A 27,534-nucleotide genomic window follows, 5' to 3' on the forward strand; every position below is an offset into this window, starting at 1 on the left:
CTAATTTCAGATCATTTTCACTACTCCAAAAAGAAACCCCATAGTAGTCACTCCCCATTTCTTCCCATGTCTCCACATGCCAGCCCTAGGCAACCACTAACCTACTTTCCGTCTTTATACTTGTCTGTTCACATTTTATATAAATGGAATCATATAATATGTGGCTTTTTGTATCTGGCTTCTTTCACTTAGCATAATATTTTCAAAGTTCATATTTGTTGTAGCATGTATCAGTGCTTCATTTCTTTTTATCCCTGAATAATACCCCATTGTATGTTTATGCTACATTTAATTTTTTTCATTTATCAGTTGATGGTCTCTGGGTTGTTTCCACCTTTGGGCAACTATGAATAATAGTACTTTGGATATTTGTGTATATGTTTTCATTTCTCTTCAGTATATATATGAGTAGAATTTCTGGGTCATATGGTAAGTATATATATAAGAGTGGAATTTCTGGGTCATATGGTAACTCTATGTTTAACTTTCTGAGTCATTCGTTTTTTTCTAATTAATTACTTAATTAATTAATTTTTAAATTTTCATCCAAGTTAGCATATAGTGCAACAATGATATTAGGAGTAGATTCCTTAATGCCCCTTACCCATTTAGCCCATCCCCCCTCCCACAACCCCTCTAGAAACCCTCTGTTTTTTCTCCATATTTGAATCTCTTATGATTTGTCCCCCTCCCTGTTTTTATAATATTTTTGCTTCCCTTCCCTTGTGCTCATCTGTTCTGTGTCTTAAAGTCCTCATATGAGTGAACTCATATATTTGTCTTTCTCTGACTCACTAACTTTGCTTACCATAATAACCTCTAGTTCCTATCCACATAGTTGCAAATTACAAGATTTCATTCTTTTTGATTGCCAAGTAACACTCCAGTGTGTGTGTGTGTGTGTGTGTGTGTGTGTGTGTGTGTACATACATATATATACATATACCATATCTTTATCCATTATTCCACTGATGGACATTAGGGCCCTTTCCATACTTTGGTTATTGTCAATAGTGCTGCTATAAACATTGGGGTGTATGTGCCCCTTCGAAAGAGCACATCTGTATCCCTTGGATAAATACCTAGTAGTGCAATTGCTGGGTCGTAGGGTAGTTCTATTTTCAATTTTTTGAGGAACCTCCATACTGTTTTCCAGAGTGACTGCACCAGTTTGCATTCCCATCAACAGTGCAAAAGAGGTCCTCTTTCTCCGCATCCTTGCCAACATTTGTTGTTGCCTGAGTTGTTAATGTTAGCCATTCTGACAGGTGTGAGGTGGTATCTCATTGTGGTTTGATTTCTATTTTCCTGATAATGAGTGATGTTAAGCATTTTTCAATGTGTCTGTTAGCCATCTGGATATCTTCTTTGAAGAAGTATCTATTCATGTCTTTTACCCATTTCTTCACTGGATTAATTGTTTTTTGGGGTGTTGAGTTTTGTAAGTTCTTTACAGATTTTGGATACTAGACCTTTATCTGATATGTCATTTGCAGATATCTTCTCCCATTCCATCAGGTGACTTTTAGTTTTGCTGATTGTTTCTTTCACTGTGCAGAAGCTTTTTATTTTTATGAGGTCCCACTAGCTCATTTTTGCTTTGGATTCTCTTGCCTCCAGAGATGTGTTGAGTAAGAAGTTGCTGCAGCCAAGGTCAAAGAGTTTTTGCCTGCTTTCTCCTGTAGGATTTTGATGGCTTCCTGTCTTATATTTAGGTCTTTCATCCATTTTGAGTTTATTTTTGTGTATGGTGTAATAAAGTGGTCCAAGTTCATTTTTCTGCATGTCCCTCTCCAGTTTTCCCAGCACCATTTGTGAAGAGACTGTTTTTACTCCATTGTTGTTTATTTCCATTCCATTGATATTCTTTCCTGTTTTGGGTTCTCTATTCTGTTCCAATTATCTGAGTGTCTATTTTTGCACCAGTACCAAAGTATCTTGATGATTACAGCTTTGTAATACATCTTGAGGTCGAGGATTGTGATGCCTCCAGCTTTGGTTTTCTTTTGCAAGATTGCTTTGTCTATTCAGGGTCTTTTCTGGTTCTGTACAAATTTTAGGATTGTTTGTTTTAGTTCTGTAAAGAATGCTGGTGTTTTTTGTTAGGGATTGAATTGAATATACAGAGTGGTTTGGGTAGCATAGACATTTTAACAATATTTGTTCTTCCAATCCAGGATCATGGAATATTTTTCCATATTTTTTGTGTCTTCTTCAATTTCTTTCATAAGCTTTCTATAGTTTTCAGTGTATTGGTCTTTCACCTATTTGGTTAGGTTTATTCCTAAGTATTTTATGGTTTTTAGTGCAATTGTAAATGGAACCTATTCCTTGATTTCTCTTTCTGTTGCTTCATTATTGGTATATAGGAATGCAACGGATTTCTGTACATTGATTTTATATCTTGTGACTTTGCTGAACTCATGAATCAGTTCTAGCTGTTTTTTGGTGGAATCTGTTGGGTTTTCCATGTAGAGTATCATGTCATCTGCGAAGAGTGAAAGTTTGACCTCCTCCTGAACAATGTGGATGCCTTTATTTCTCTGTGTTGTCTGATTGCAGAGGCTAAGACTTCCAATACTATGGTTGAATAACAGTGGTGAGAGTGGACATCCCTGTCATGTTCCTGACCTTAGGGGGAAAGCTCTCAGTTATTCCCCACTGAGGATGATATTAGTGTTGGGTCGTTCATATATGGCTTTTATGATCTCAGGGTATGCTCCTTCTATCCCTAGTTTCTTGAGGGCTTTTGTCAAGAAAGGATGATGTATTTTGTCAAATGCTTTCTATACATCTATTGAGAGGATCATGTGGTTCTTCTTGTTTCTTTAATAGATGTGATTTAACTCATTGATTGTTTTGTGGATGTTGAACCAGCTCTGCATCCCAGGTATAAATCCCAGTAGCTTGTGGTGAATAATTTTTTAAATGTATTGTTGGATCTAGTTGGCTGCTATTTTGTTGAGAATTTTTGCATCCATGTTTATCAGGGAAATTGGTCTATAGTTCTCCTTTTTAGTGGGGTCTCTGTCTGATTTTGGAATCAAGGTAATGCTGGCTGCATAGAAAGGGTTTGGAAGTTTTCCTTCCAGTTCTATTTTTGGAATGGCTTCAAAAGGATAGATGTTAATTCTTCTTTATATGTTTGGTAGAATTCCCCTGGAAAGCCATCTGGCCCTGAACTCTTGTTTTTTGGGAGATTTTTGGTTACTAATTCGACTTCTTTACTGGTAATTGGTCTGATGAAATTTTGTATTTCTTCCTGTTTCAGTTTGGTAGTTTATATGTTTCTAGGAATTTGTCCATTTCTTCCAGCTTGCCCATTTCATTGGTGTATAATTGCTCATAATATACTTTTATTATTGTTTGTATTTCTCCTGTGTTGGTTGTGATCTCTCCTCCTTCATTCTTGAGTTTATTGATTTGGATCTTTTCCTTTTCCTTTTGGATCAAACTGGCTAGGGGTTTATCAACTTTGTTAATTCTTTCAAAGAACCAGCTCCTAGTTTCATTGATCTGTTCTATTGGTTTTTTTTTGTTTTTGTTTGTTTGTTTGTTTGTTTCAGTAGCTTGGATTTATTCTCTAATCTTTATTATTTTCTGTCTTCTGCTGGTTTTGGGTTTTATCTGCTGGTCTTTTTCAGCTCTTTAAGGTGTAAGGTTAGGTTATGTATCTGAGACCTTTCTTCCTTTTTCAGGAAGGCCTGGATTGCTATATACTTCCCTTTTATGGCCGCCTGTGCTGCATCCCAGAGGTTTCGGGCTGTGGTGTTATCATTTTCATTGGTTTCCATGTACTTTTTCATTTACTCTTTAACTTCGTGGTTAGCCCATTCATTCTTTAGTAGGATGTTCTTTAGTCTCCAAGTATTTGTTGTCTTTCCAAAATTTTTCTTGTGGCTGACTTTGAGTTTCACAGCGTTGTGGTCTCAAAATATACATGGTACAATCTTGATCTTTTTGAACTTGTTGAGGGCTGATTTTTGTCACATTAATTGTTCTATTTGGAGAGTGTTCCATGTGCACTGGAGAAGAATGTGTATTCCACTGCTTTAGGATGAAATGTTCTGTATATATCTGGTAAGTCCATCTGGTCCAGTGTGTCATTCAAAGCCACTGTTTCCTTGTTGATTTTCTGTTTAGATGATCTGTCCATTGTTGTTAGTGGGATGTTTAAGTCCCCTACTATTATGGGATTATTATCAATGAGTTTCTCTATGTTTGTGATTAACTGATTTACATATTTGGGAGCTCCATGTTTGGAGCATAAATGTTTACAATTGTTAGACCTTCTTGGTAAATAGACCCCTTAATTATTATATAATGCCCTTCTTCATCTCTTGTTCTAGTCTTTATTTTAAAATCTAGATTGTCTGATATAAGTACCGCTACTTTGGCTTTCTTTTGGTGACCGTTAGCATGACAGATGGTTCTCCATCCCCTTATTTTCGATCTGAAGGTGTCTTTACACCTAAAATGGGTCTCTTGTAAACAGCATATAGATGCATCTTGTTTTTTTATGTATTCGGTTACCCGATGTCTTTTGATTGGAACATTTAGTCCATTGAGGTTTAGAGTTAGTACCAAAAGATATGAATTTATTGCCATTATGTTGCCTGTAGAGTTGGAGTTCTGGTGGTGTTCTCTGGTTCTTTCTAGTTTTTGTTACTTTTGGTCTTTTTGGTTTTTGTTTTTTCATCTTTTCTCCCCTCACAGAGTCCCCCTTAAAATTTCTTGCAGGGATGGTTTAGTGGTCACAAACCCCTTTAGTTTTTGTTTGTCTGGGAAAAGTTTTTTCTCTCATTCTATTTTGAATAACAGCCTTGCTGCATAAAGAATTCTTGGCTGCATATTTTTCTGATCCAGCACATTGAACATATCCTGCCACTCCTTTCTGGCCTACCAAGTTCCTGTGGATAGGTCTGTTGCAAACCTGATCTGTCTTCCCTCGTAGGTTAAGGACTTAAGCGATCATGTAGAAGCAGCATTTCAGGGATTATGGCAAATCACAACACACATCTGGCACCAGTCTTCACCCTTAGCATCCTTGTTCCAACACCAGTGACTATGGTTGTTCTTCAGGGTCTTTTGGGACTTTTGCCTGTCGGGAGGCGGCACAGCCTCTACCAAATGTTATCCTAGCAGGGGAACCACCTCTCCCCATGTGGCCCAAGGACCCCTTGGACCTTGATCTCTGCTGCTGGGGACTTGTGCTTCCTACCAGTGCACCACCAGGTATCGAGCTGCAGAGTTTCAGGCTCTGCACTCCCCCTGTTTATAGTCGTAATGGAATTTAAACCCTCTCCTTTCTCCTTTCTCCCTTTTTTGATTTCCATCCCTTGTGGCTGTTTCTACTCTTCCTTTCTCTCCAGCTGCTTTTGGGGGGGTTGCTTTTCCCATACTCTCCCCCTGTCTCCATCCTCTCTCCATAAGCAAAACAGCTCCCTGCCCTCCATGGCTTCTCTGTCTCTCAGTTCACCTCTCAATACCCTGTACCTGCTGAGTTCTATGGTTTAGGTTGTGCAGATTATTGTGCTAATCCTCAAATCAGTTTTCTAGGTATACAAGATGGTTTAGTGTTGATATGGTTGCATTTCATGGATGAGAAACACAAAAAAATCATGCTGTTCCACCATCTTGGTCACTCCTTGAATCATTAGTTTTTTTATTTATCTTACTGTGTGTTTAATTTGACAGAAGTAAGTAAATATGTGTTTAATATTTTTACATATTCTTTTTTTAATGTTTATTTTGAGATAGAGAGTATGTGAGTGCAGAGACGGGGAGAGGCACAGAGAGAGAGAGAGAGAGAGAGAGAGAGAGAGAGAGAGAATCTCAAGCAGGTGCCACACTATCAGCTCAGAGCTCAATTGGGTTGCTTAATCTCGGGAACCATGATATCATTACCTGAGCCAAAATCAAGAGTCAGGCACTTAACTCACTGAGCCAGCCAGGTGCCCCAATATTCTTATATATTCTTATTTCCCTCATTTTCTTTTTACATAAAAGTTATCATACTAATATAATGTTTTAAACTTTGGGTTTTGTTGCTGTTGTTGTCTGAACATATAACCTCAAATTTGTAATGCATCTTGGAAATCACTGCAAAAGAAGTTCACAGATATTTTCCTAATTATTTTTAGGTTGTAGAATGCTACATTATTTGAATAGACCATTATCTACTCAACTAGTCCCCTATTGTTGGACACTTTTGTGTTTCCAACCTTTTGTTATTAAAAAATTATGCTGCGATAATGAACCTTCTACATATGCTATTTGGTACTTGGGGGGGTGTGTCCTCAGAGTAAATGTCTAAATGTAGAATTGCTTGGCACTGGTTAAGTGAATATACAGATTTGTTAGATATTGTCAAATTCTCCTCCTGTCGTATATATTGCATTAACACCAGCAATGTATTACAGTATCCATTTGCCCCAATGTCTCATCAACAGAGAATACAGTCATGCCTTAGGTTTTTCCCAAAAAATGGCATCTCAGTGTAGGTTTAATTCGTATTTTTCTTATATGAGTGAACTTGAGCAGTTTTTCATATATCTAAGTGTATTTGTCTTTCTATTTCTCTTCCTTGTGTGTTTGTGTCTCTTGTTCCTTTTGTTCTAGAGTTTTGAAGGACCAAAATTCTTGAAATAAGGCAGCAGTCAGCCTTTGAGTGCATGGTAGCAGGTGCTTCTTACTAACTGCTGGTAGGATAATTCTCAACTGAGTCCCTGCCTCCCAAAACATACAAGACTGTTAGAATGTCAGAGCAGGAATAATCCCTTGAGATTAGCTAGTTCAGTCCCCTCATATTATAGATGAATAAACTAATGTCCAGAGAGTGGGAGGGACTTTCTTTAGTTCACCCAAAATTAGTGTCAGTGTGGAACTTGAACTCAATTTCCCTTTCCCCCAGGGCAGCTTCAAATTAATATGCAAATGATTTATGTATTGATTGTTGTACTTTTACTGAGATTATCACAAACAACTATTTGGGAAGAAACTGCTCTTAATGTTCTGTATTAGCCCAAATTGGAAACATTGGCAATAAATGTAAAAGGTATCCTCTTGTTAATTCTGCCTATTTATCTTCCTTTGTGTATTTAATGCTCATTTGTTATAGAAGTATAAAAATACATAGACTGTCAGAGCTCCATTGAATCTTGGTGGTATCTCATTATGTCATTAGGGAAACCTGAGATCCAGTGATGCAGAATTTATTATAGGGGGAGACCAAGAGGATCATTTAGCCTGGAGCCTCAACTTCAAGTTGGGGCTTCAAGTTTAGGTATTTGAGATCCTCTTCAAATGAGGTTAAAATGTATAATTACTGTACTTTTGTAACTTTGATGATAGCTTTATTTTTTAATAGACACTCTTAAAATGCATCATGATTTTTCTAAGCTTGTTGTCTCATTTCTGTACTTTTAAAAATATCAGGAGGAGCCTTGAGAGTGACCTGCTTATGATCATCAAGAAAGCCAGTAGCAAAACAGAGCACCTGTGTGGCTCAGTCACTTAGGCAACAGACTCTTGAGCTGGCTCAGGTCAAGATCTCATGGGTTAGTTCATGAGATTAAGCCCTGTGTTGGGCTCTGAGCTGACAGTGTGGAGCCTACTTGGGATTCTCTCTCTCTCTCTCTCTCCCTCTCTCTCTCTGACTCTCTCCAACTCACGCTCACACTCTCTGTCTCTCTCAAAATAAATAAATAAACTTTAAAAAAGGAAGCTAGTAGCAGAACTGACACCAGAACACAGGTTTGTTGACCCCTAGACAGAGTGCTTTCTGATGCACCATACTGCTTCACAAGAGCTACTTGCTGTATTTTACAAGGCACGTCAACTTACTTTTATTCCAATCATTAAGCTCTCTGGCCAAAAATCACCACCACCCCATGCCACTTAAACCCATTATCTTGGAGCTCATCACCGGGCCTACTCTTTCAAATACTTGTCTTTCCTGCTTGTCATACTCAAGCAAAGAGTTGACCACAATCCTAATAATAACTCCAATTTCTTGAGAATCTTCTATGTGCCATGCACTTTACCTGTGTTCATTCAAATCCACAGAACAGTCCTTCATGGTGGGCAATACTATTCTCTTTTTAGAGATGACTAAACAGAGGTTAAGAGGTTTATCTAAGATCGTACAATTAAGTAAGTGGTATGGCTGGTATTTGAAACCAACTTTATCTGACTGCAAAGTCTGTGTTCAGTCCAATTTACCTCATGTTACCTCTTAACTGAGATGCATGATGAGCCTGAGAGGATATATACAAGGTTCAAGATAAAATCATCTTCATAGAGCACTCAGCTTTCCAGGATGAAACAGCTGGTGGCTGGGACTTAATCAGTTGGTAAACAGTTCCTCTCCGGTACTACCCTATGGGCCAGTCATTTAATAGCAACTCCTCCTGAAAATCCAGAAGTTACTTACTTGACCAAGTGTCTTATAATAAGTTCCAGCATCTCTCGGTTCTTTTCAGGTAGCTTATATACCAAGGAATGAATAGCTCCCAGCCGGTAATCCAGGTTGTCAGACTCTGAGATAGAACAGAGAGAGACAGTTTTGCCTTTTGGGCAACTGTATCAAGTAAACTCTCTCTCTCAATCTCTCTCTCTCACACACACACATGCACACAAAGACAATTAGAGACACAAAGAGACAAAAAGAGACACAGAGATAAATAGGCACTATGAAATAATGGTAAAGAGAGATGAAGAAAAAAAACTGAGATGGAGAGCAAAAAACTAAAAGACAAAGAGACCAAAAGGCAAAAAGAGAGATAAAAACAAAGAAATAGTCCCATAAAGTTGAAGTAGATGACAGAACAGAAAGATGAGAGCATAAGACTATCTCTGAGGAAGTGAGAGTTCTAGGTACAGCAGGTTGTTCCCAAAGTTCTGCATGTAAACTTCCACTGGAAACCCTTGCCCACCCATTTTCTTATGGTGATAGGGGGTATGCTCTTTCTCTGGGTTCATGCGAAAATCACTGAGACATCTCAGAGTAAAGATCAAAGGTCCCTTGCCTCCACAAAAATTCATTATGAGGACAAGTCCTATGAATCTTTTTTCCTGCACACCACAGAGGGTACCAAGCAAGAGAAAGGTCATGTAGAGATAGGGACAGATGCTCATAGATACAGTGGCCTCAGCCAAAATTTTTAATACTTCTTCAGCTGCCAAACGTTTTAGGGTGATTCTTTATGCCTTATTTCCCATGCAATGTTTCACCTTAACCCTCAGGTTTATCATCTAGAAAATGTGATGCTAGCACTAACAGATTAGGAGTATTAGTTCACAGCACAATTGAAAAACGTTTGAAAAGGCAAAGTGATGAAATAAAGCTAAAACAGTAACTGTAAGGGAACAATTTTGTTGTCTCCTAGTAACATAAGCCAATGCTCTTGTTCTGATAGAAGAGGCATAGTCAATAAAGCCCTCATACCTGTTACATTCCTCATATTACCCAGTTTTGCCCAAACTACTCAACTTACATTGATTTATGAAAAATAATAGAACATTTGAGTTAGACAACAAGCAGGAATACTCTCATTTAGCAATGGACGCAATCTGTGGATGTATTTTTGTTTTCTCCCCTCACTTTCCCTCAAGCAGTCTTCTAGGTTTATTGCTATGAACATTATTAAGAAGGCAAGACAACACAATTAACTAGTAACATAAATACTTACTGGCAGCAGAGACCAGCTCTTTGTGAAGTCTGTAGGTCATGACAGGTTCAGAAAGATTCCTGAAATAAAGGAACACTGTAAGTTCCTTTGGGGAGGGAATAGCCAGGCCTTGGATTCTCAGTTTTGTGGGCAGCAAGGCTTAAGTTTCTGAGCCCCATAGCTTAGTGTGACCATATACATTTCTCTCTTCACCTGAAACTTTGTCAGAGGAATCCTAGTTACTAGTAATTCAATGAAAAACCTGCAAAAGTATAGGAAAATTAGTCTAGTAAGGTCTCTAATTAGTTCTCAAAAGTGAAAGGAGTTTCAAACCAGTTCTGAAAAATTCCAAAGTAGACCCACTCTGAATTCTGCTATAAAGTTCTTGCAGTTGGATAGTTCTTTAGTTTTCAAAGTGCTTCATATCTGTCCTACCATCTGATCCTTCCAATGATCCTGTGAGATGGAGAAGTTATTCCAGTCCCAGTTTAATGGAGGAGAAAATTGAGGCCCAATAGATTTATTTGGTAAAAAAAAAATGACTGAGCACCTATGGGTACCTAGCATTGTACCAGATGTTGGGGATCCAGCGATGAATAAGAGAGACCCCAAACCTCCAAGGAGCTAATAGTCTAGTTGAGAAGAGTGTCATATACAAAATTTTCAATGTAAAATGACCAGTGTGATGATAAAATAAAGGTAGGTGGTGGGTGGCTCAGAAGAAGTAATTCACTTATAATAATAATAGTAAACTCTTCATTGTTCTAAGCGATGTGCATATATTTACTAATTTAATCCTCATACCAACTCTGTAAGGTGCATATTGTTATTATCTCCATTTCATACATGAGGAAACTGAGGTTCAGAGAAGTTTAATTTATCCAAGACTACACATGCCTAGTAAATGGCAGAACTAGTCAGTCTGTCCTGAGTCTATGCTCTTAATCACTGTTATACTTCCTCCCACTGTTATTATTGTAATAATCCAGTTGAGAGTTAATAAAGGCCTAAACAAAATTAGTGGCATCAGGGATAGAAAGAAATGATGAGAATCATTTAAAAGACATTAAAGACAGAACTTCTTCAATCATTGGGTATACTGGTGAGGGAGAAAGTTATCTGGCTTGGAAGACTGCATAGAATAGAAATTTATTCAGAAGGAAGTGGAGATCTAAGCTAGAGGGACTTATAGGATAGCCAAAGGGAGATGTCTATTAGGCAGATGGAAGGAGTTCCTTCTAAATTTGAGAAGTGGAAATCACTAACCTAGGTGAGTGATTAAAACCATGAGAACAGATACCACTGCTCAAGGAGAGATGACCAAGTCACAGCCAATAGCTACATGAGGACTTTAATTTATTATTTGTCCAGAATAGTGTATAAAAAAGAAATGGAATTGAACCAGTCATTGGAATATAAAAAATTTGAAATATTTCACATAAAATCCATTATTTTCTAATGCTATTGAAAAACTGAACGAGTTGGCTATATTGGGCCTATATGGTTATTTGTGGAAGTAAATAATATTGCGTATTATACATAAACAAAGGTATCACTATGCAAATACAGGTTCAATATGTAATGTGTTTAATATGAAAAGAGTCTGCTTCATTCATCTTCACATCCTGGCCCCTGTGGATATTTGAATTTTCCCTCCCTCCAGTATAGCAAAAAGAGGGGAGAGTCCTGGAATATATCAGGTAGAAAGTCCATAAAGGGAACTGCTAAAATGGTTGAAAAGGTGTGAGGAAAGCCAAAAGCAAGAGATACAGTAGAATCCAAAAGAAGATAATGTTTCAAGGAGGGCTTGGTAACACCTTCAAATGCTACAAAGAAATCAAGTAAGGTAAAGACTGACAATTGTCCATTGTGTTTAGCATTGAAGGAGTCACTAGTGACCTTGGCAAGAGCAGCTTCAGTGGAGCAGAGTTGGTGGGAGGGAGACTACAATGGGTTAAGGAGTAAACTAGGAGGTTAAGAAGTAGAGACACTGAGTGTATATTACATCATATACTGAAGCTTGAATAGGAAGGCATGAAGTATCTCTCTTATTAGGCAATCTCATCCAAAATCCTGCCTCCAATTTTCATCTATATTGTCAATGATTCAAAATTTTTAGCTCAAGCTCAGAACTCTTCTCTGAGTTTATTCCCATATATGCAATGCCTTGGTTAATGCCTTGTTCTGATTTCTTCAAAGACACCCAAATTTTAAATATCTAAAACCCAACTTGCGATCTCCCTTACATCTAGTCTTTTTCTTGTGTTTCTCAAATCACTGAATGTATGACCACCATTTGGCTGTATGGGTCAGAAACATGAAAATCATTCTTTTATCTCCCTCTCCCCCATTCTCATATCTAAATTTACTCCCCAAATTTCTTTATTATGCTTATTTCTACAAATCTATATTCCTATTCCCTACTTCAAGAAGAAGCATCATCTTTTTCATGGACCACAGCAATAGCCTGCTAATTGGTTTCTAACTCAACGTATTTTGATTCCCTATAATCTGATCTCTATTTTTTTTTTTCAAAATTCAAACCTCATCATGTAACTTGTTTAAAATCTCTCAATTTATTCCCATTCTTTTTAAAATAAATCCATACTCCAATTCTTAAAATGTCCCATACAGCCTTGCAATGTCTGGCTCCTACACATCTCTCCCTCCCTCTCTACACTCAGTACTCCACCTATACTAGTACATGTAGTTTCTTGAAGAGGTCATCCCCTCTTTTGCTTCAAGGCCTTTGCACATGCAGTTCTCTTTGTCTGCAACTGCCTCCTCCCAGTTGACTCCAAATTATAATTTAAACCTCAGTTCAAACGGACACCCAGAATACAACAGGTCTTCCCGTTGTAAGCCTTCATACCACCTTGTGCCTTCCCTTCAGAGTACTTACTATAGTTTGCTATATTTGTATGATTACCTGTTTTTTTTTTCTGCCCCTCACTGGATTATAACCTTTTTAAATTCAGAGATCACATCCATTCACAATTGTATGCCTCCTGCTTAGCACCATGCTAGACATAGACTAGCTATACAGGAAATGTTTATTGATCCAGTAAATGGTAAAATGAATAAATGAAAAAAGACACAAAGTCAAAGAGATGTGCTTTATGGTACCATATTTATATGCTGAGAAGAAACAGCCAGTCGAAAAAGAGACATTAAAAATATAAGAGAGAGAGGACAGTTTTTGGAGTACTTTTCTGAAAATGTTAGAGATAAGGGTTGAGTCAGGTACCTATAACACAAATGGAAGAGGCCCTCTTTGAAAATATTAATGTATTTGAGAAATTTAATGGGTGTTGATTGGCTCGTGTATATTAAAGGCCCATACATAAGTCTTAAAGAAAAATCTCTTACTAGGGGTATTGCTCATTCAGGCTTTAAGGCCTGACCCTCCCATCTTTCAAAAGGGCCACACTGGTTATTATGGGATGAGCTTGAAAACATATAATGTGTGGATGTATTTAACCTATATAAATCTTTGAAAAAACTTGACTCCTTTGAAGAAGGCTAAAGACAGAATCATTTACTCTCAATATTATCATCATCAGTATTCTAAAAACATACATAGTAGATTGCTCTCTATCTTCACTAAAATTACCGAAGTAACTCCAAGGAGGCCATAACCCCTGGGGGTAGGAAATAGAGGAAAAAAGATGCTACAATATAAGTGGCCTACAAGTCAAAGATACTTAGGTTCAAGTAATATGAGCTGTGAGCATGGATAGTACTAAATGGGGAAGGGGGTGCCTTTCAATTTTCTCATCTATAAAAGAGTATGGTACTACCTACCTTATAAGATTACTGTAAAAAAAAAATGACATTGCCCGAGAAGTTGGAAGATGGCGGCATAGGAGGACGCTGGGCTCACCGTGCATCCTGCTGATCACTAAGATTCCACCAACACCTGCCTAACTAACCCAAAAACCACCAGAAGACTAGCAGAACGGAGTCTCCGGAGCCAAGCGCAGACAAGAGACCCACGGAAGAGAGTAGGAAGGGCGGAGAGGCAGTGCGCTCTACACGGACTGGCGGGAGGGAGCCGGGGCGGAGGGGCAGCCTGCCGGCCAAGCAGAGCCCCCAAGTCTGGCTGGCAAAAGCGGAGGGGCTGGACAGAGTGTTTTCCGACAGCAAGCGCAACTTAGCATCTGGGAGGTCATAAGTTAAAAGCTCTGCTCAGAAAGCAGGAAGGCTGGAGGACAAAGGAAGGGAGAGTTGCTGAGCCCCCAGAAGATAGAGCTCAGCTTGGCGGGGAACAAAGGTGCTCGCCAGCACCATCTCCCCTGCCCATCCCCCAGCCAAAATCCCAAAGGGAACCAGTTCCTGCCAGGGAACTTGCTCCCTCCGCTCAAATACCCAACTCTATGCTTCTGCAGAGCCAAACCTCCGGCAGCGGATCTGACTCCCTCCCACTGCCACAGGGCCCTCCTGAAGTGGATCACCTAAGGAGAAGCGAGCTAAGCCTGCCCCTCCTGCCCCTGTGCACCTTGCCTACCCACCGCAGCTAATACGCCAGATCCCCAGGCCCACAAGCCTGGCAGTGTGCAAGTAGCCCAGATGGGCCACACCACCCCACAGTGAATCCCGCCCCTAGGAGAGGGGAAGAGAAGGCACACACCGGTCTGTGGCCCCAGCGGTGGGCTAGGGGCAGACATCAGGTCGGACTGCGGCCCCGCCCACCAACTCCAGTTATACACCACAGCACAGGGGAAGTGCCCTGCAGATCCTCACCACTCCAGGGACTATCCAAAATGACCAAACGGAAGAATTCCCCTCAGAAGAATCTCCGGGAAATAACAACAGCTAATGAACTGATCAAAAAGGATTTAAATAATATAACAGAAAGTGAATTTAGAATAATAGTCATCAAATTAATCGCTGGGCTTGAAAACAGTATAGAGGACAGCAGAGAATCTCTTGCCACAGAGATCAAGGGACTAAGGAACAGTCACGAGGAGCTGAAAAGCGCTTTAAACGAAATGGAAAACAAAATGGAAACGATGACGGCTCGGATTGAAGAGGCAGAGGAGAGAATAGGTGAACTAGAAGATAAAGTTATGGAAAAAGAGGAAGCTGAGAGAAAGAGAGATAAAAAAATCCAGGAGTATGAGGGAAAAATTAGAGAACTAAGTGATACACTAAAAAGAAATAATATATGCATAATTGGTATCCCAGAGGAGGAAGAGAGAGGGAAAGGTGCTGAAGGGGTACTTGAAGAAATAATAGCTGAGAACTTCCCTGAACTGGGGAAGGAAAAAGGCATTTAAATCCAAGAGGCACAGAGAACTCCCTTCAGACGTAACTTGTATCGATCTTCTGCACGACATATCATAGTGAAACTGGCAAAATACAAGGATAAAGAGAAAATTCTGAAAGCAGCAAGGGATAAAAGTGCCCTAACTTATAAAAGGAGACCTATAAGACTCATGACTGATCTCTCTTTTGAAACTTGGCAGGCCAGAAAGGATTGGCACGAGATCTTCAATGTGGTGAACAGAAAAAATATGCAGCCGAGAATCCTTTATCCAGCAAGTCTGTCATTTAGAATAGAAGGAGAGATAAAGGTCTTCCCAAACAAACAAAAACTGAAGGAATTCGTCACCACTAAACCAGCCCTACAAGAGATCCTAAGGGGGATCCTGTGAGACAAAATACCAGAGACATCTCTACAAGCATAAAACATACAGACATCACAATGACTCTAAACCCGTATCTTTCTATAATAACACTGAATGTAAATGGACTAAATGTGCCAACCAAAAGACATAGGGTATCAGAATGGATAAAAAACAAGATCCATATTTGCTGTCTACAAGAGACTCATTTTAGATCTGAGGACAGCTTTAGATTGAGAGTGAGGGGATGGAGAATTATTTATCATGCTACTGAAGCCAAAAGAAAGCTGGAGTAGCCATACTTCTATCAGACAAACTAGACTTTAAATTAAAGGCTGTAACAAGAGATGAAGAAGGGTCTATCCATCAGGAAGAGCTAACAATTATAAATGTCTATGTGCCGAATACCGGAGCCCCAAATATATAAAACAATTACTCACAAACATAAGCAACCTTATTGATAAGAATGTGGTAATTGCAGGGGACTTTAACACTCCACTTACAGAAATGGATAGATCATCTAGACACACGGTCAATAAAGAAACAAGGGCCCTGAATACGACACTGGAACAGATGGACTTGACAGATATATTTAGAACTCTGCATCCCAGGGCTGGTTCAACATTCGCAAATCGATCAACGTGATACATCACATTAACAAAAAAAAAGAGAAGAACCATATGATCCTGTCAATCGATGCAGAAAAGGCCTTTGACAAAATCCAGCACCCTTTCGTAATAAAAACCCTTGAGAAAGTTGGGATAGAAGGAACATACTTAAAGATCATAAAGGCCATTTATGAAAAGCCCACAGCTAACATCATCCTCAACGGGGAAAAACTGAGAGCTTTTTCCCTGAGATCAGGAACACGACAGGGATGCCCACTGTCACCGCTGTTGTTTAATATAGTGCTGGAAGTTCTAGCATCAGCAATCAGACAACAAAAGGAAATCAAAGGCATCAAAATTGGCAAAGATGAAGTCAAGCTTTCGCTTTTTGCAGATGACATGATATTATACATGGAAAATCCGATAGACTCCACCAAAAGTCTGCTAGAACTGATACATGAATTCAGCAAAGTTGCAGGATACAAAATCAATGTACAGAAATCAGTTGCATTCTTATACACTAACAATGAAGCAACAGAAAGACAAATGAAGAAACTGATCCCATTCACAATTGCACCAAGAAGCATAAAATACCTAGGAATAAATCTAACCAAAGATGTAAAAGATCTGTATGCTGAAAACTATAGAAAGCTTATGAAGGTAATTGAAGAAGATATAAAGAAATGGAAAGACATTCCCTGCTCATGGATTGGAAGAATAAATATTGTCAAAATGTCAATACTATCCAAAGCTATCTACACATTCAATGCAATCCCAATCAAAATTGCACCAGCAGTCTTCTCGAAACTAGAACAAGCAATTCTAAAATTCATATGGAACCACAAAAGGCCCCGAATAGCCAAAGTAATCTTGAAGAAGAAGACCAAAGCAGGAGGCATAACAATCCCAGACTTTAGCCTCTACTACAAAGCTGTCATCATAAAGACAGCATGGTATTGGCATAAAAACAGACACATAGACCAATGGAATTGAATAGAAACCCCAGAACTAGACCCACAAACGTATGGCCAACTCATCTTTGACAAAGCAGGAAAGAACATCCAATGGAAAATAAGACAGTCTCTTTAACAAATGGTGCTGGGAGAACTGGACAGCAACATGCAGAAGGTTGAAACTAGACCACTTTCTCACACCATTCACAAAAATAAACTCAAAATGGATAAAGGACCTGAATGTGAGACAGGAAACCATCAAAACCCTAGAGGAGAAAGCGGGAAAAGACCTCTCTGACCTCAGCCGTACAATCTCTTACTCGACACATCCCCAAAGGCAAGGGAATTAAAAGCAAAAGTGAATTACTGGGACGTTATGAAGATAAAAAGCTTCGGCACAGCAAAGGAAACAACCAACAAAACTAAAAGGCAACCAACGGAATGGGAAAAGATATTTGCAAATGACATATCGGACAAAGGGCTAGTATCCAATATCTATAAAGAGCTCACCAAACTCCACACCTGAAAAACAAATAACCCAGTGAAGAAATGGGCAGAAAACATGAATAGACACTTCTCTAAAGAAGACATCCGGATGGCCAACAGGCACATGAAAAGATGCTCAACGTCGCTCCTTATCAGGGAAATACAAATCAAAACCACACTCAGATATCACCTCACGCCAGTCAGAGTGGCCAAAATGAACAAATCAGGAGACTATAGATGCTGGAGAGTATGTGGAGAAACGGGAACCCTCTTGCACTTTGGTGGGAATGAAACTGTTGCAGCCACTCTGGAAAACAGTGTGGAGGTTCCTCAAAAAATTAAAAATAGACCTACCCTATGACCCAGCAATAGCACTGCTAGGAATTTACCCAAGGGATACAGGAGTACTGATGCATAGGGGCACTTGTACCCCAATGTTTATAGCAGCACTCTCAACAATAGCCAAATTGTGGAAAGAGCCTAAATGTCCATCAACTGATGAATGGATAAAGAAATTGTGGTTTATATACACAATGGAGTACTACGTGGCAATGAGAAAGAACGAAATATGGCCCTTTGTAGCAACGTGGATGGAGCTGGAGAGTGTGATGCTAAGTGAAATAAGCCATACAGAGAAAGACAGAGACCATATGTTTTCACTCTTATGGGGATCCTGAGAAACTTAACAGAAACCCATGGGGGAGGGGAAGGAAAAAAAAAAGAGGTTAGAGTGGGAGAGAGCCAAAGCATAAGAGACTGTTAAAAACTGAGAACAAACTGAGGGTTGATGGGGGGTGGGAGGGAGGGGAGGGTGGGTGATGGGTATTGAGGAGGGCACCTTTTGGGATGAGCACTGGGTGTTGTATGGAAACCAATTTGACAATAAATTTCATATATTGAAAAAAAAAAAGACATTGCCCATGTAAGCAACTAGAACACTGCTTAGCACTGAATAAACCCTCGGACAACAGTACCTTTCTTCTTTTGCAGATGTAGGAGAAATACTCCTGGAAAAAGCATCCATGTTTATATAAAGTTCTAAGATTATACTACAGCAGGAAGTCATTTAACAGCAATATCTGAGACCCAATTTATTTTGGATTAATGATATTTAAGTATCTATCTTAATGTCTGAAGAGTATAATAATTGAAAAAAAGTCATTTATTTAATAAAGTATGGTACATAATATTGCACATAAAGAATAGTAAGAAATGAATGAGTTTAAAAGTATATGTCCCAAATACTTTTACATAATATAAATTTATGCCAATTAACTAAATGATATATTTATTACCATTGCACATCCCCATATTTTGCTGATAAGGTAAATTTTGTTTTCCTACTTCTGTCAATTCATTCAGTTTTAACATTTTTATGGTTGTACTTTCTTCTTTTTTTATTTCTATTACATGGATTAAAGCATGGAATATGGCATATAAACTTACAAACACATGTATTGTTTGTGTAAATGCAATTTAATGTTTCAAAATAGTTATTATTCACCAAAACATGTTAACAACCTTGAATTGTCATAAATCCTGATATTACTAGTGAGCTAGTGAGCACATTGTGACACCATTACATATATGCACAATGGGAAAACCTCCATTATTTTAAGGGTATGATTTTTAAAATAATCATTTCCCTACGAAAAAGCAATTTTTCAATAACAATCCTATTATTTTGATGCTTCACTTGCGTAAATTCCCAGATTAAATGTCTTCTAATGCACATTCTTTGTTTTGACAGAAATCCTTTTCACTCTTTTTTTCTTTAGCATTCCTATCCAACCTCCAGAAACTATGACCACATAAGCTCCAATATCCACCCAGACAAATTTCATGAAGTGTGAAAAACAAAGTTCCAAATCATATCAGGCATACCTGAGGTAGAATTTCAAGGAGCTGGTAATTGTCTTAATGTCCCAGTCACTATAATGAAAATCAACATCTCCTGGACATTTAGGATCTATTTGAGAAAAAAAAATATGAAAAAAGTTAATGTTCCAAAAGTTCTTACTTTTTACCCCTTTAAAAGAAAAAGTTCATTAATTAAAACATGATTATGTTACCCAGTTTTCAAGAGATGAAAACTTTGTGCAACAAACGTCTTTGATGCCTCAAAAATTTCCTTGCATTCCAGTCAGTCATGTAACAAGCTTGGAAGTCATCTCTTCTACCCACACAACAAGAACAAAGGTGTAATAAACCGAAAATCAACTCCTCTTAGATCTATCAGAGAACTGAGGTCATTGAACTACTGTCCCCAAACTGAAGAAATAGACAGGCATATACAAAAAATCAAAACTTATTAGAGCAGGAGCCCAGGAGCAGAAAATTCCTTGGGAACCAGTACAAGTTTAGGAAAACCTAATCTGCAATTGATGAATTGCTAGAGGTTCAGTGTGGACAGGTTTGAGAGTTAAAAATTCTCAGGGGGCCTGGTCCTATGGGGACTTCCACACTTTTGTGAATTTTACTTCCAGGAGCCCTATCAAGTTCTCAAGGTGAAGATGTGAGAAAAATTTACTCATGTTTCTGTGCTTCTGAGAGGGCAAAAGAGGAAAAGTAGCTCTTTAAAAAATATTCACAGCACATTTCATTCTTCTTAGTGAAGCCTACCATTAAGAGAAACTATTTTACCAGATCCTAATGTGATGGGCTTTTACTAGAACTTAACTGAACTAGGAAAATTAAAATACCCAACTCCATACCTGGACTGCCTTCGTGTCTAAGGGGGAAAACCGAAATTATACTGAGAAGTACTTGTGAAGGTCACTGGCCAGTGGCAGAGACTCACTAAAAGACATAATGATAGGATTATAGGATATAGGATATAGGATATAGGATATAGGATATAGGATCCCCCCACAAATTACCACCACATCAATAGTCCTCTTGAATAGTAACAGGGGAATGCAACTAAAAGAACTGTGCTTCTTAGGTAATATTTAAGAAGTCTCTAGGGAAAACCGAAGACAACAGAGGAAATAAAAACAAGGTCATCAGAGATAACTGTAGCCTCTGACACATATGGTTACAGCAAACATAAACACAGGCTAAATTCTAGCAGCTAAACAAAACCTCACAGGATAGGCTTATTCACTTCAGTTCTTTTTATCATTACATCATGTCAAGCTTACAACAAAAATTGTAAGACATACTAAAGACAAAAGACCAAAAACAAAAACAAAAACACAGTTTGAAGAGACATAGCATAGCAAGCATCAGAACCAGGCTCAGATACGGCAGAGATGTTGGAATTATCAGACTGGGAATATTAAACAAGTATGATTAATATGCTATGGACTGTAACGGATAAATGGACAACATAAAAAAGGAGATAAATTAGGTAAGCAGAGAGATAGAAGCTTTAAGAACCAAAAGGAAATTCTATAAATCAAAAACACCATAACATAAATGAAGAATTCCCTTAATGAGCTCATCTATGAATTGGACACAGCTGAGGAAATAATCAGTGAGTCTGAAGAAATGTCAATAGAAATTTTGAAAAGAAAAGAGGAAAAAGAAAGAAAAAGACAGAATATCCAAGAACTGTAACATAATAACAAAAGGTGTAACGTACATGTAAGGGGAAAATCAGAAGAAGAAAGAAAAAAAGGAATAGCAGAAATATCTGAAGCAATAATGATTGAAAATTTCCCCAAACCAATGATAAACATCAAAGCACAGATCCAGTAAGCTCAGAAAACACCAAGCAGGTTATACACCAAAACAATCCACACTTAGGTATAACATATCCAACTAAACAAAATCAAAGACAAAACATCTTGATAGAAGTCAGAAGGAAAACAAAACCAAAAACAAAAATGATTTTGCCAAAGTTGGAGAAGGATAAGAATTACATCATACTCATCTTTCAGAAACCATGCAAACAAGAAGAGAATGGAGTGAAATATTTAAAGTATTCAAAGTAAAGAAGACCAGCCTGAATTCTGTACCCAGTAAAATTATCTTTTAAAAGTGAAGGAGAAATAAAGACTTTTTCAGATACAGAAATATGGAGGAACTCTGTCAACGGTAGACCTGCCTTGCAAAAGACATTAAAAGAAGTTCTTCACAATAAAGATGAGGTCAAAAACTCAGATCTATATGAAGAAAGAAAGAGCATTAGAGGAGGAATTAATGATGGTAAATAAAACTTTGTATTTGACTTAATCTTTCTTGGCCTAACAGGTAAAAGTTCAAAATAATATAAACAATGTATCCAGTAATTATAGCTTATGAAAAAGTGAAATGAATGATAATAATATTAATGAGGATTAGAGACAGTAATTAAGAATAATACTTTGTCATAAGTTACTGGCACTACTTGTGTAGTAGCATAGTGTTATTTGAGAGAGGATCTGAATAACATGAATGTATATTAAAAATATAAGGGCAACCACTAAAAAAAAAGTTTTTAAAAAAATATAATTGATATGCTAACAGAAGAGAAATCATACAAAGTACTCAGTTAAACCCAGAGAAGGAAGAAAAAGAGTGGGAGACAAAAAATAAGCAAATAAGAAAGACAATGAATAGAAAACCATAACAAATATGGTAGATACTAATCCAGCTATATCAATAATAACTTTAAATATAAGTGGTACAAATATGTTAATTACAAGATATAGACTGTCAAGAGTGTATTAAAAAACAAGACTCAATTATATATTGTCTACAAGAAACCAACTTTAGATATAAAGACACATATAGATTAAAAATTAATGGATAGAAACAGGTATGTCATACTAACAATAATCAAAAGAAAGCTGGAGTAGCTGTATTCATTTCAAACAATGCAGACTTCAGATCAAGAAAAATTATAAGGTATAAAGAGGGGCATAACATAAAAAGGAGCGATTCTCAAGGAAGACTGAACATTTCTTAACAGGTATGCATCCAACAACAAAGTATCCAAATATGTGAGGCAAAAACTGATAAAACTGCAAGAAAATGAATCTACTATTATCGCTAAAGACTTCAACACACCTCCTTCAGACAGACGCAATAGGCAGAAAGTTGGAAAGTATACAATTGAACTAAATAAGACCACTGACCATTTGGACCTAATAGACATTTGTAGACTACTTCATCTAACAATAGCAGGATAAACATTCTTCTCAAGTCCGTATAGAACATTCACCAAGACAGACCACAGTCAGGGCAAAAAAACATACCTGAACATATTTAGAACAGAAATCACATAAAATATGCTCTCAGAAAATGAAATTAAACTAGAAATCAATAACAGTAAGATACCTGAAAAATCCCCAAATTCATGGAGATTAAACAACACAATTCAAGTTATTTAGGTGAGTCAAAAAATAAATCTCAAGAGAAATTTTAAAATATTTCAAGTGAAAGGAAAATACAAATACAAGTTATAAAAATTTGTGGGGTGTAGCAAAAGCAATGCTTTAAAGGAAATACATAGCACTGAATGCATATATTTAAAAAAAGAGGGATGAGCTAAAATGAATCACCTCAACTTCCACCTTATGAAACTACAAAAAGAAGAGCAACCCCAAAGGAAGCAGAAGGAAAGAAATAATAAAAGTTAGAGTAAAAATCCATGAAATTGAAATAGGAAATCAATAGAGAAAATCAATAAAACCAAAAGATGGCTCTTTGAAAAAATTCAAAATAAAGGTAAACCTCTAGCCAGTTTAATTTAGAAAAAAAGAGAAGACATAAATAACTAATATCAGAAGAGAGATAATCAACTACTGATCCTGTGGACATTGAAAGAAAAAATAGAGAAATATTATGAATAGTTCTATGCCTATAAATTTGATAATCTTGATGAAATGGACCAGTTCCTACAAAGATGAAATTTACCAAAATACAAACATAAGGATATAGACAATCTGAATAGATTGGTAGCTATTAAAAAAAAAAAAAACTGAGTCAGAAATGAATTACATGCTAAAACAGAAACCACCGGGTCCAGAGGGATTCCCTGGTAAATCTGCCAAAACATTTAATGAAAAACAAAACAAAACAAAACATATCATTCCTATATAATGTTTTCCAGAAAATAGAAGCAAAGGGAATATTTCCTAAATCATTCTTTGAGACCAGCATTACTTGAATACCAAAACCACAAAAGTCATTGTGATGAAGGAAAACAACAAATGAAATATCTCTCATGAAAATGCAAAATCCTGAATTAAATATTAACAAATAGAATACAACATAGTATAAAACCCATGAACAAGTGGGATTAATTGCAGGTATGTAACGCTGATTCAATTTTCAAAAATCAATTACTGTAATTCATCACATCAATAGGTTAGTTCTTCTTTAGAGTAAGCATATGATTGTATTAATAGATGCAGAAAAAGCATTTGAAAAATGCAATACTCATTCACAATAAAAAACCATCAGGAAACTAGTGATAGAAATGAACTCAATTTGATAAAGAGCATCTACAAAAACCAGGAAGCTAACATATACTTAACAGTGAAAGATAGAATGCTTTTCTCCAAAGATCAGGAACAAAGCAAAGATGTCCTCTCTCACCACTCCTATTAAACATCAAACTGGAAATCTTAGTTAATAAAATAAGAAAAGGGAGTATAAGGTATACAGTTTGGGAAGGAAAAATGAAAATTGCCTTTGTTACAGATATAATGACTGTCTATGCAGAACATCCCAAACAGTTAACAAGAACAACAAAAATCCAGGGAGAAGAGAAGATAGCGAAGAAGCATGGAAACCCTTACCTTGTCTCATACCTGAAACACAGCTAGATCAGCACCAAACCATTTTTGCACACCTTGGAAACTGATCTGAGTATTAAACACAAAAATCTGCAAAACTTGAACCACAGAACTTGGCAGGTACAGAGTGCGGAGAGGAGAGTTGAACTAGGGGACAGAAAAGCCTTGGAGGGTAGGGAACTGTTTTTGCAGAGAGACAACAGAGAAAGGGGGAGAGTGAAGCACATAAGGAGAGTGCAGGAAAAACACTCCCCTGAAAGCAGCTGAAGAGAAAGAGAGAGAAAGAGTGAAAACACTCACAGGGGATGAAAACAAGAAATCTGTTCCCCAAAACCACTGACAGGAAGAAAGGAGAAGGTTTCAATACCACCAGGATTCTATAAACAGTGGAGGTCAGAGTCTGAAGTTCTGGAGCTCAGTGCCTGGCAGTACCCTAATGAGGAAATAGGGCAAATCTCCTGGAACAAGCAGAGGGGTCTGAGAGGTCCGTGTGCCACATGGGGAGAACTGTTTCCCCTGCTTAGAGAACCCTTTGGTAGAAACCATACAGCTTTGCCACACGTAAAGGTCCCAGGAGACCCCGAGAGCATCCATGTTTGCTGGTACTGGGACATAGATGCCAGGATACTGTGAAACCTGGCACAACCTGTGTGTTGTGATTCACCACAGTCTCTGAATCTCTGCCACTGCGTGATTGCATGAACATTCTCTGGGGTAAGCCAGCATCACTGGCCATTGCTCAGTGAGACCCTCTGCCAGAGAGTCAGTGTGGGTTCAAGCCACAGGGGTCTCTGAAGTGTGGGGTTTGAAACACAGCCCCATCTAAGATAAAACTCTGGAGGGAGGTGCCACCTTGCAGGTGGATGGCTTGGACATGGACAGGGTAGAGACAGGGAGTGGACAGAGACCTGATACAAAGGAAGGATGGTAAATCATGAGTCAGTGAGAGCGTAAAGTCCCTGGGCCAGAGACTAGGGAATTGGGTGAAGACGTTTCCACCTTTCTCGAGCATGAGCATGCGCATTCATGCTCACTCATATGTGCACCACACTGATCCACCCCAGTAAGATATGCAGTGCCACCTAGTGGAGAACAGAGCCATTACACCAACCTCCACCCAACTGCACCCTCCAAGCACAATACCCTAGAAGACCAACATAAGTCCCTCCATCTGCTTAGTGTATGAACATGGACTATAGAGTGCTTGATAGTGTCAGTTCTAGGGGAAAGTGGATGTAACTTCATTCAAGTTTCATTCTGTTTACTGGCTCATTTTTTAGTTCGGTATTTTGCTTCTGTTTTTGTTTAAGTTGTGTTTTTTTCTTCCTTTATCTTGGATACAGAAAGAGAAAAAATTATTTTTTATTTTCTTTTTCTTAATTTTTAAAATTATCTTTTACTTTATTATATTTTATTCTATTCATTTTATTTCATTTTATTCTTTTATCATATATTTTTTAATTTTTAAATTTTTCTTACCTTTTTTTCCTTTCTTTCCATTTTTTCTCTATTCTATCAAGCTTATTACAACAAGCAGAACAAAATACACCAATGATCTAGTTTCTTTTATTTGATTTTGTGGTTGGTTTTTAATTTTTTAATTTTAATTTTATTAATTTTTTTTCTTCCTCCAAAGTGACAAAATGATGTAATTTACCCCCAGAAAAGAACAGGAAGAAATGACAGCCAGGGTCTTAATCAACACAGATATAGGCAAGATGTTTGAACTACAATTTACAACCATGATAATAAGAATACTAGCTGGGGTTGAAAAAAGCCCTTTCTGTAAGGAAAAAAAGTAAGAACTCAAATAAATATAATCATGAATGAAAGAGGAGACATCACAATGAACACCACAGAAACACAAACAATAATAAGAGAATATTATGAGCAATTATATGCCAACAAATTGGGCAATCTGGAAGAAATGGACAAATTACTAGAAACATATAAACTACCAAAACTGAAACTAGAAATAGAAATTTTGAACAGACTCATAACCAGTAAATAAATTGAATTAGTAATCAAAAATATCCCAACAAGAGTTCACGTCCAGATGGCTTTCCAGAGGAATTCTACAAAACATTTAAAGAAGAGTTAACACCTATTCTTTTGAATATGTTCCAAAAAAAGTAGAAATGGAAGTAAAACTTCCAAACTGATTCTATGAGACCAGCATTACCTTGATTCCAATAACAAAGATATCACTAAAAAGGAGAACTAGAAACCAATTTCCTGTTGAACATGCAAAAATTCTCAACAAGATATGAGCAAACTGGATCCAACAATACATTAAAATAATTATTCACCAGGATCAAGTGGGATTTATTCTTTGGACACAGGGATGGTTCAATATTTGAAAATCAATCAATGTGATACATCACCTTGACAAAAGATAGGATAACAACCATATGATCCTCTCAATAGATGCAGAGGAAGGATCTGACAAAATACAGCATCCTTTCTTGATAAAAACCCTCAAGAAAGTAGGGATAGAAGGATCATACCTCAACATCATAAAGGTCATATACGAAAGACCTACTACTAATATCATTGTCAATGCGAAGAAAAACAGAGGTTTCCTCCCAATGTCAGGAACACGACTAGGATGTCCACTCTGACCACTCTTATTCAGCATAATGTTGGAAGTCTCAGCCTCAGGAATTAGACAACACAAAGAAATAAAATGCATCAGAATTGGCAAGGAGGAAGTCAAACTTTCACTCTTCATAGATGACAAGATACTCTTATGTGGAAAACCCAAAAGACTCCACCAAAAACTGCTATAACTGATACATGGATTCAGCAAAGTCACGGGATATAAAATCAATGTACAGAAATCAGTTGAAATCCTATACACCAACAGTGAAGCGACAGAAAGAGAAATCAAGGAATCAATCCCATTTACAATTGCACCAAAAAACATAAAATGCCTAGGAATAAACCTAACCAAAGAGGTGAAAAATCTATACACTGAAAACTATAGAAAGTTTATGAAAGAAATTGAAGAAGACACAAAAAAAATGGAAAAACATACCATGCTCATGAATTGGAAAAATATTGTTAAAATGTTGGTATTGCCCAAAGCAATCTACACACTCAATGCAATCTTATCAAAATAACACCAGCATTCTTCACAGAGCTAGAACAAATAATCCTAAAATTTGTATGGAACCAGAAAAGACCCCGAATAGCCAAAGCAATCCTGAAAAAAAAAAAAAAACCAAAGCTGGAGGTATCACATTTATGGACCTCAAGCTCTATTACAAAGCTGTAATCATCAAGACACTATGGTCCTGGCACAAAAACAGACACACAGATCAATGGAACGGAATAGAGGACCCAGAAATAGACCCACAAATGTATTGCCAACTAATTTTGATAAAACAGGAAAGAATATTCAATGGAAAAAAGGCAAGTGTCTTCAGCAAATGGTGCTGGAAAACTTGGATAATGACATG

The 27,534-nt window shown here is 37.5% G+C and overlaps 1 protein-coding gene across 1 annotated transcript in view; it reads right to left on the bottom strand.

Annotated features, from left to right (window-relative positions):
* The window catches only part of OPHN1 (oligophrenin 1), a 530,949-nt gene that overhangs the window by 148,533 nt on the left and 354,882 nt on the right, over positions 1-27,534 (bottom strand). The window contains exons 16-18 of the mRNA XM_049643254.1: positions 19,230-19,314; positions 9,693-9,751; positions 8,435-8,540 (exon numbers count right to left, since the gene is read on the bottom strand). Coding sequence (XP_049499211.1) covers positions 8,435-8,540; positions 9,693-9,751; positions 19,230-19,314 — 250 coding nt within the window. The remainder of the gene's footprint in view (positions 1-8,434; positions 8,541-9,692; positions 9,752-19,229; positions 19,315-27,534) is intronic.

The sequence above is a fragment of the Panthera uncia genome, chromosome X, assembly GCF_023721935.1.
Source record: "Panthera uncia isolate 11264 chromosome X, Puncia_PCG_1.0, whole genome shotgun sequence".
Lineage (NCBI taxonomy): Eukaryota > Metazoa > Chordata > Mammalia > Carnivora > Felidae > Panthera > Panthera uncia.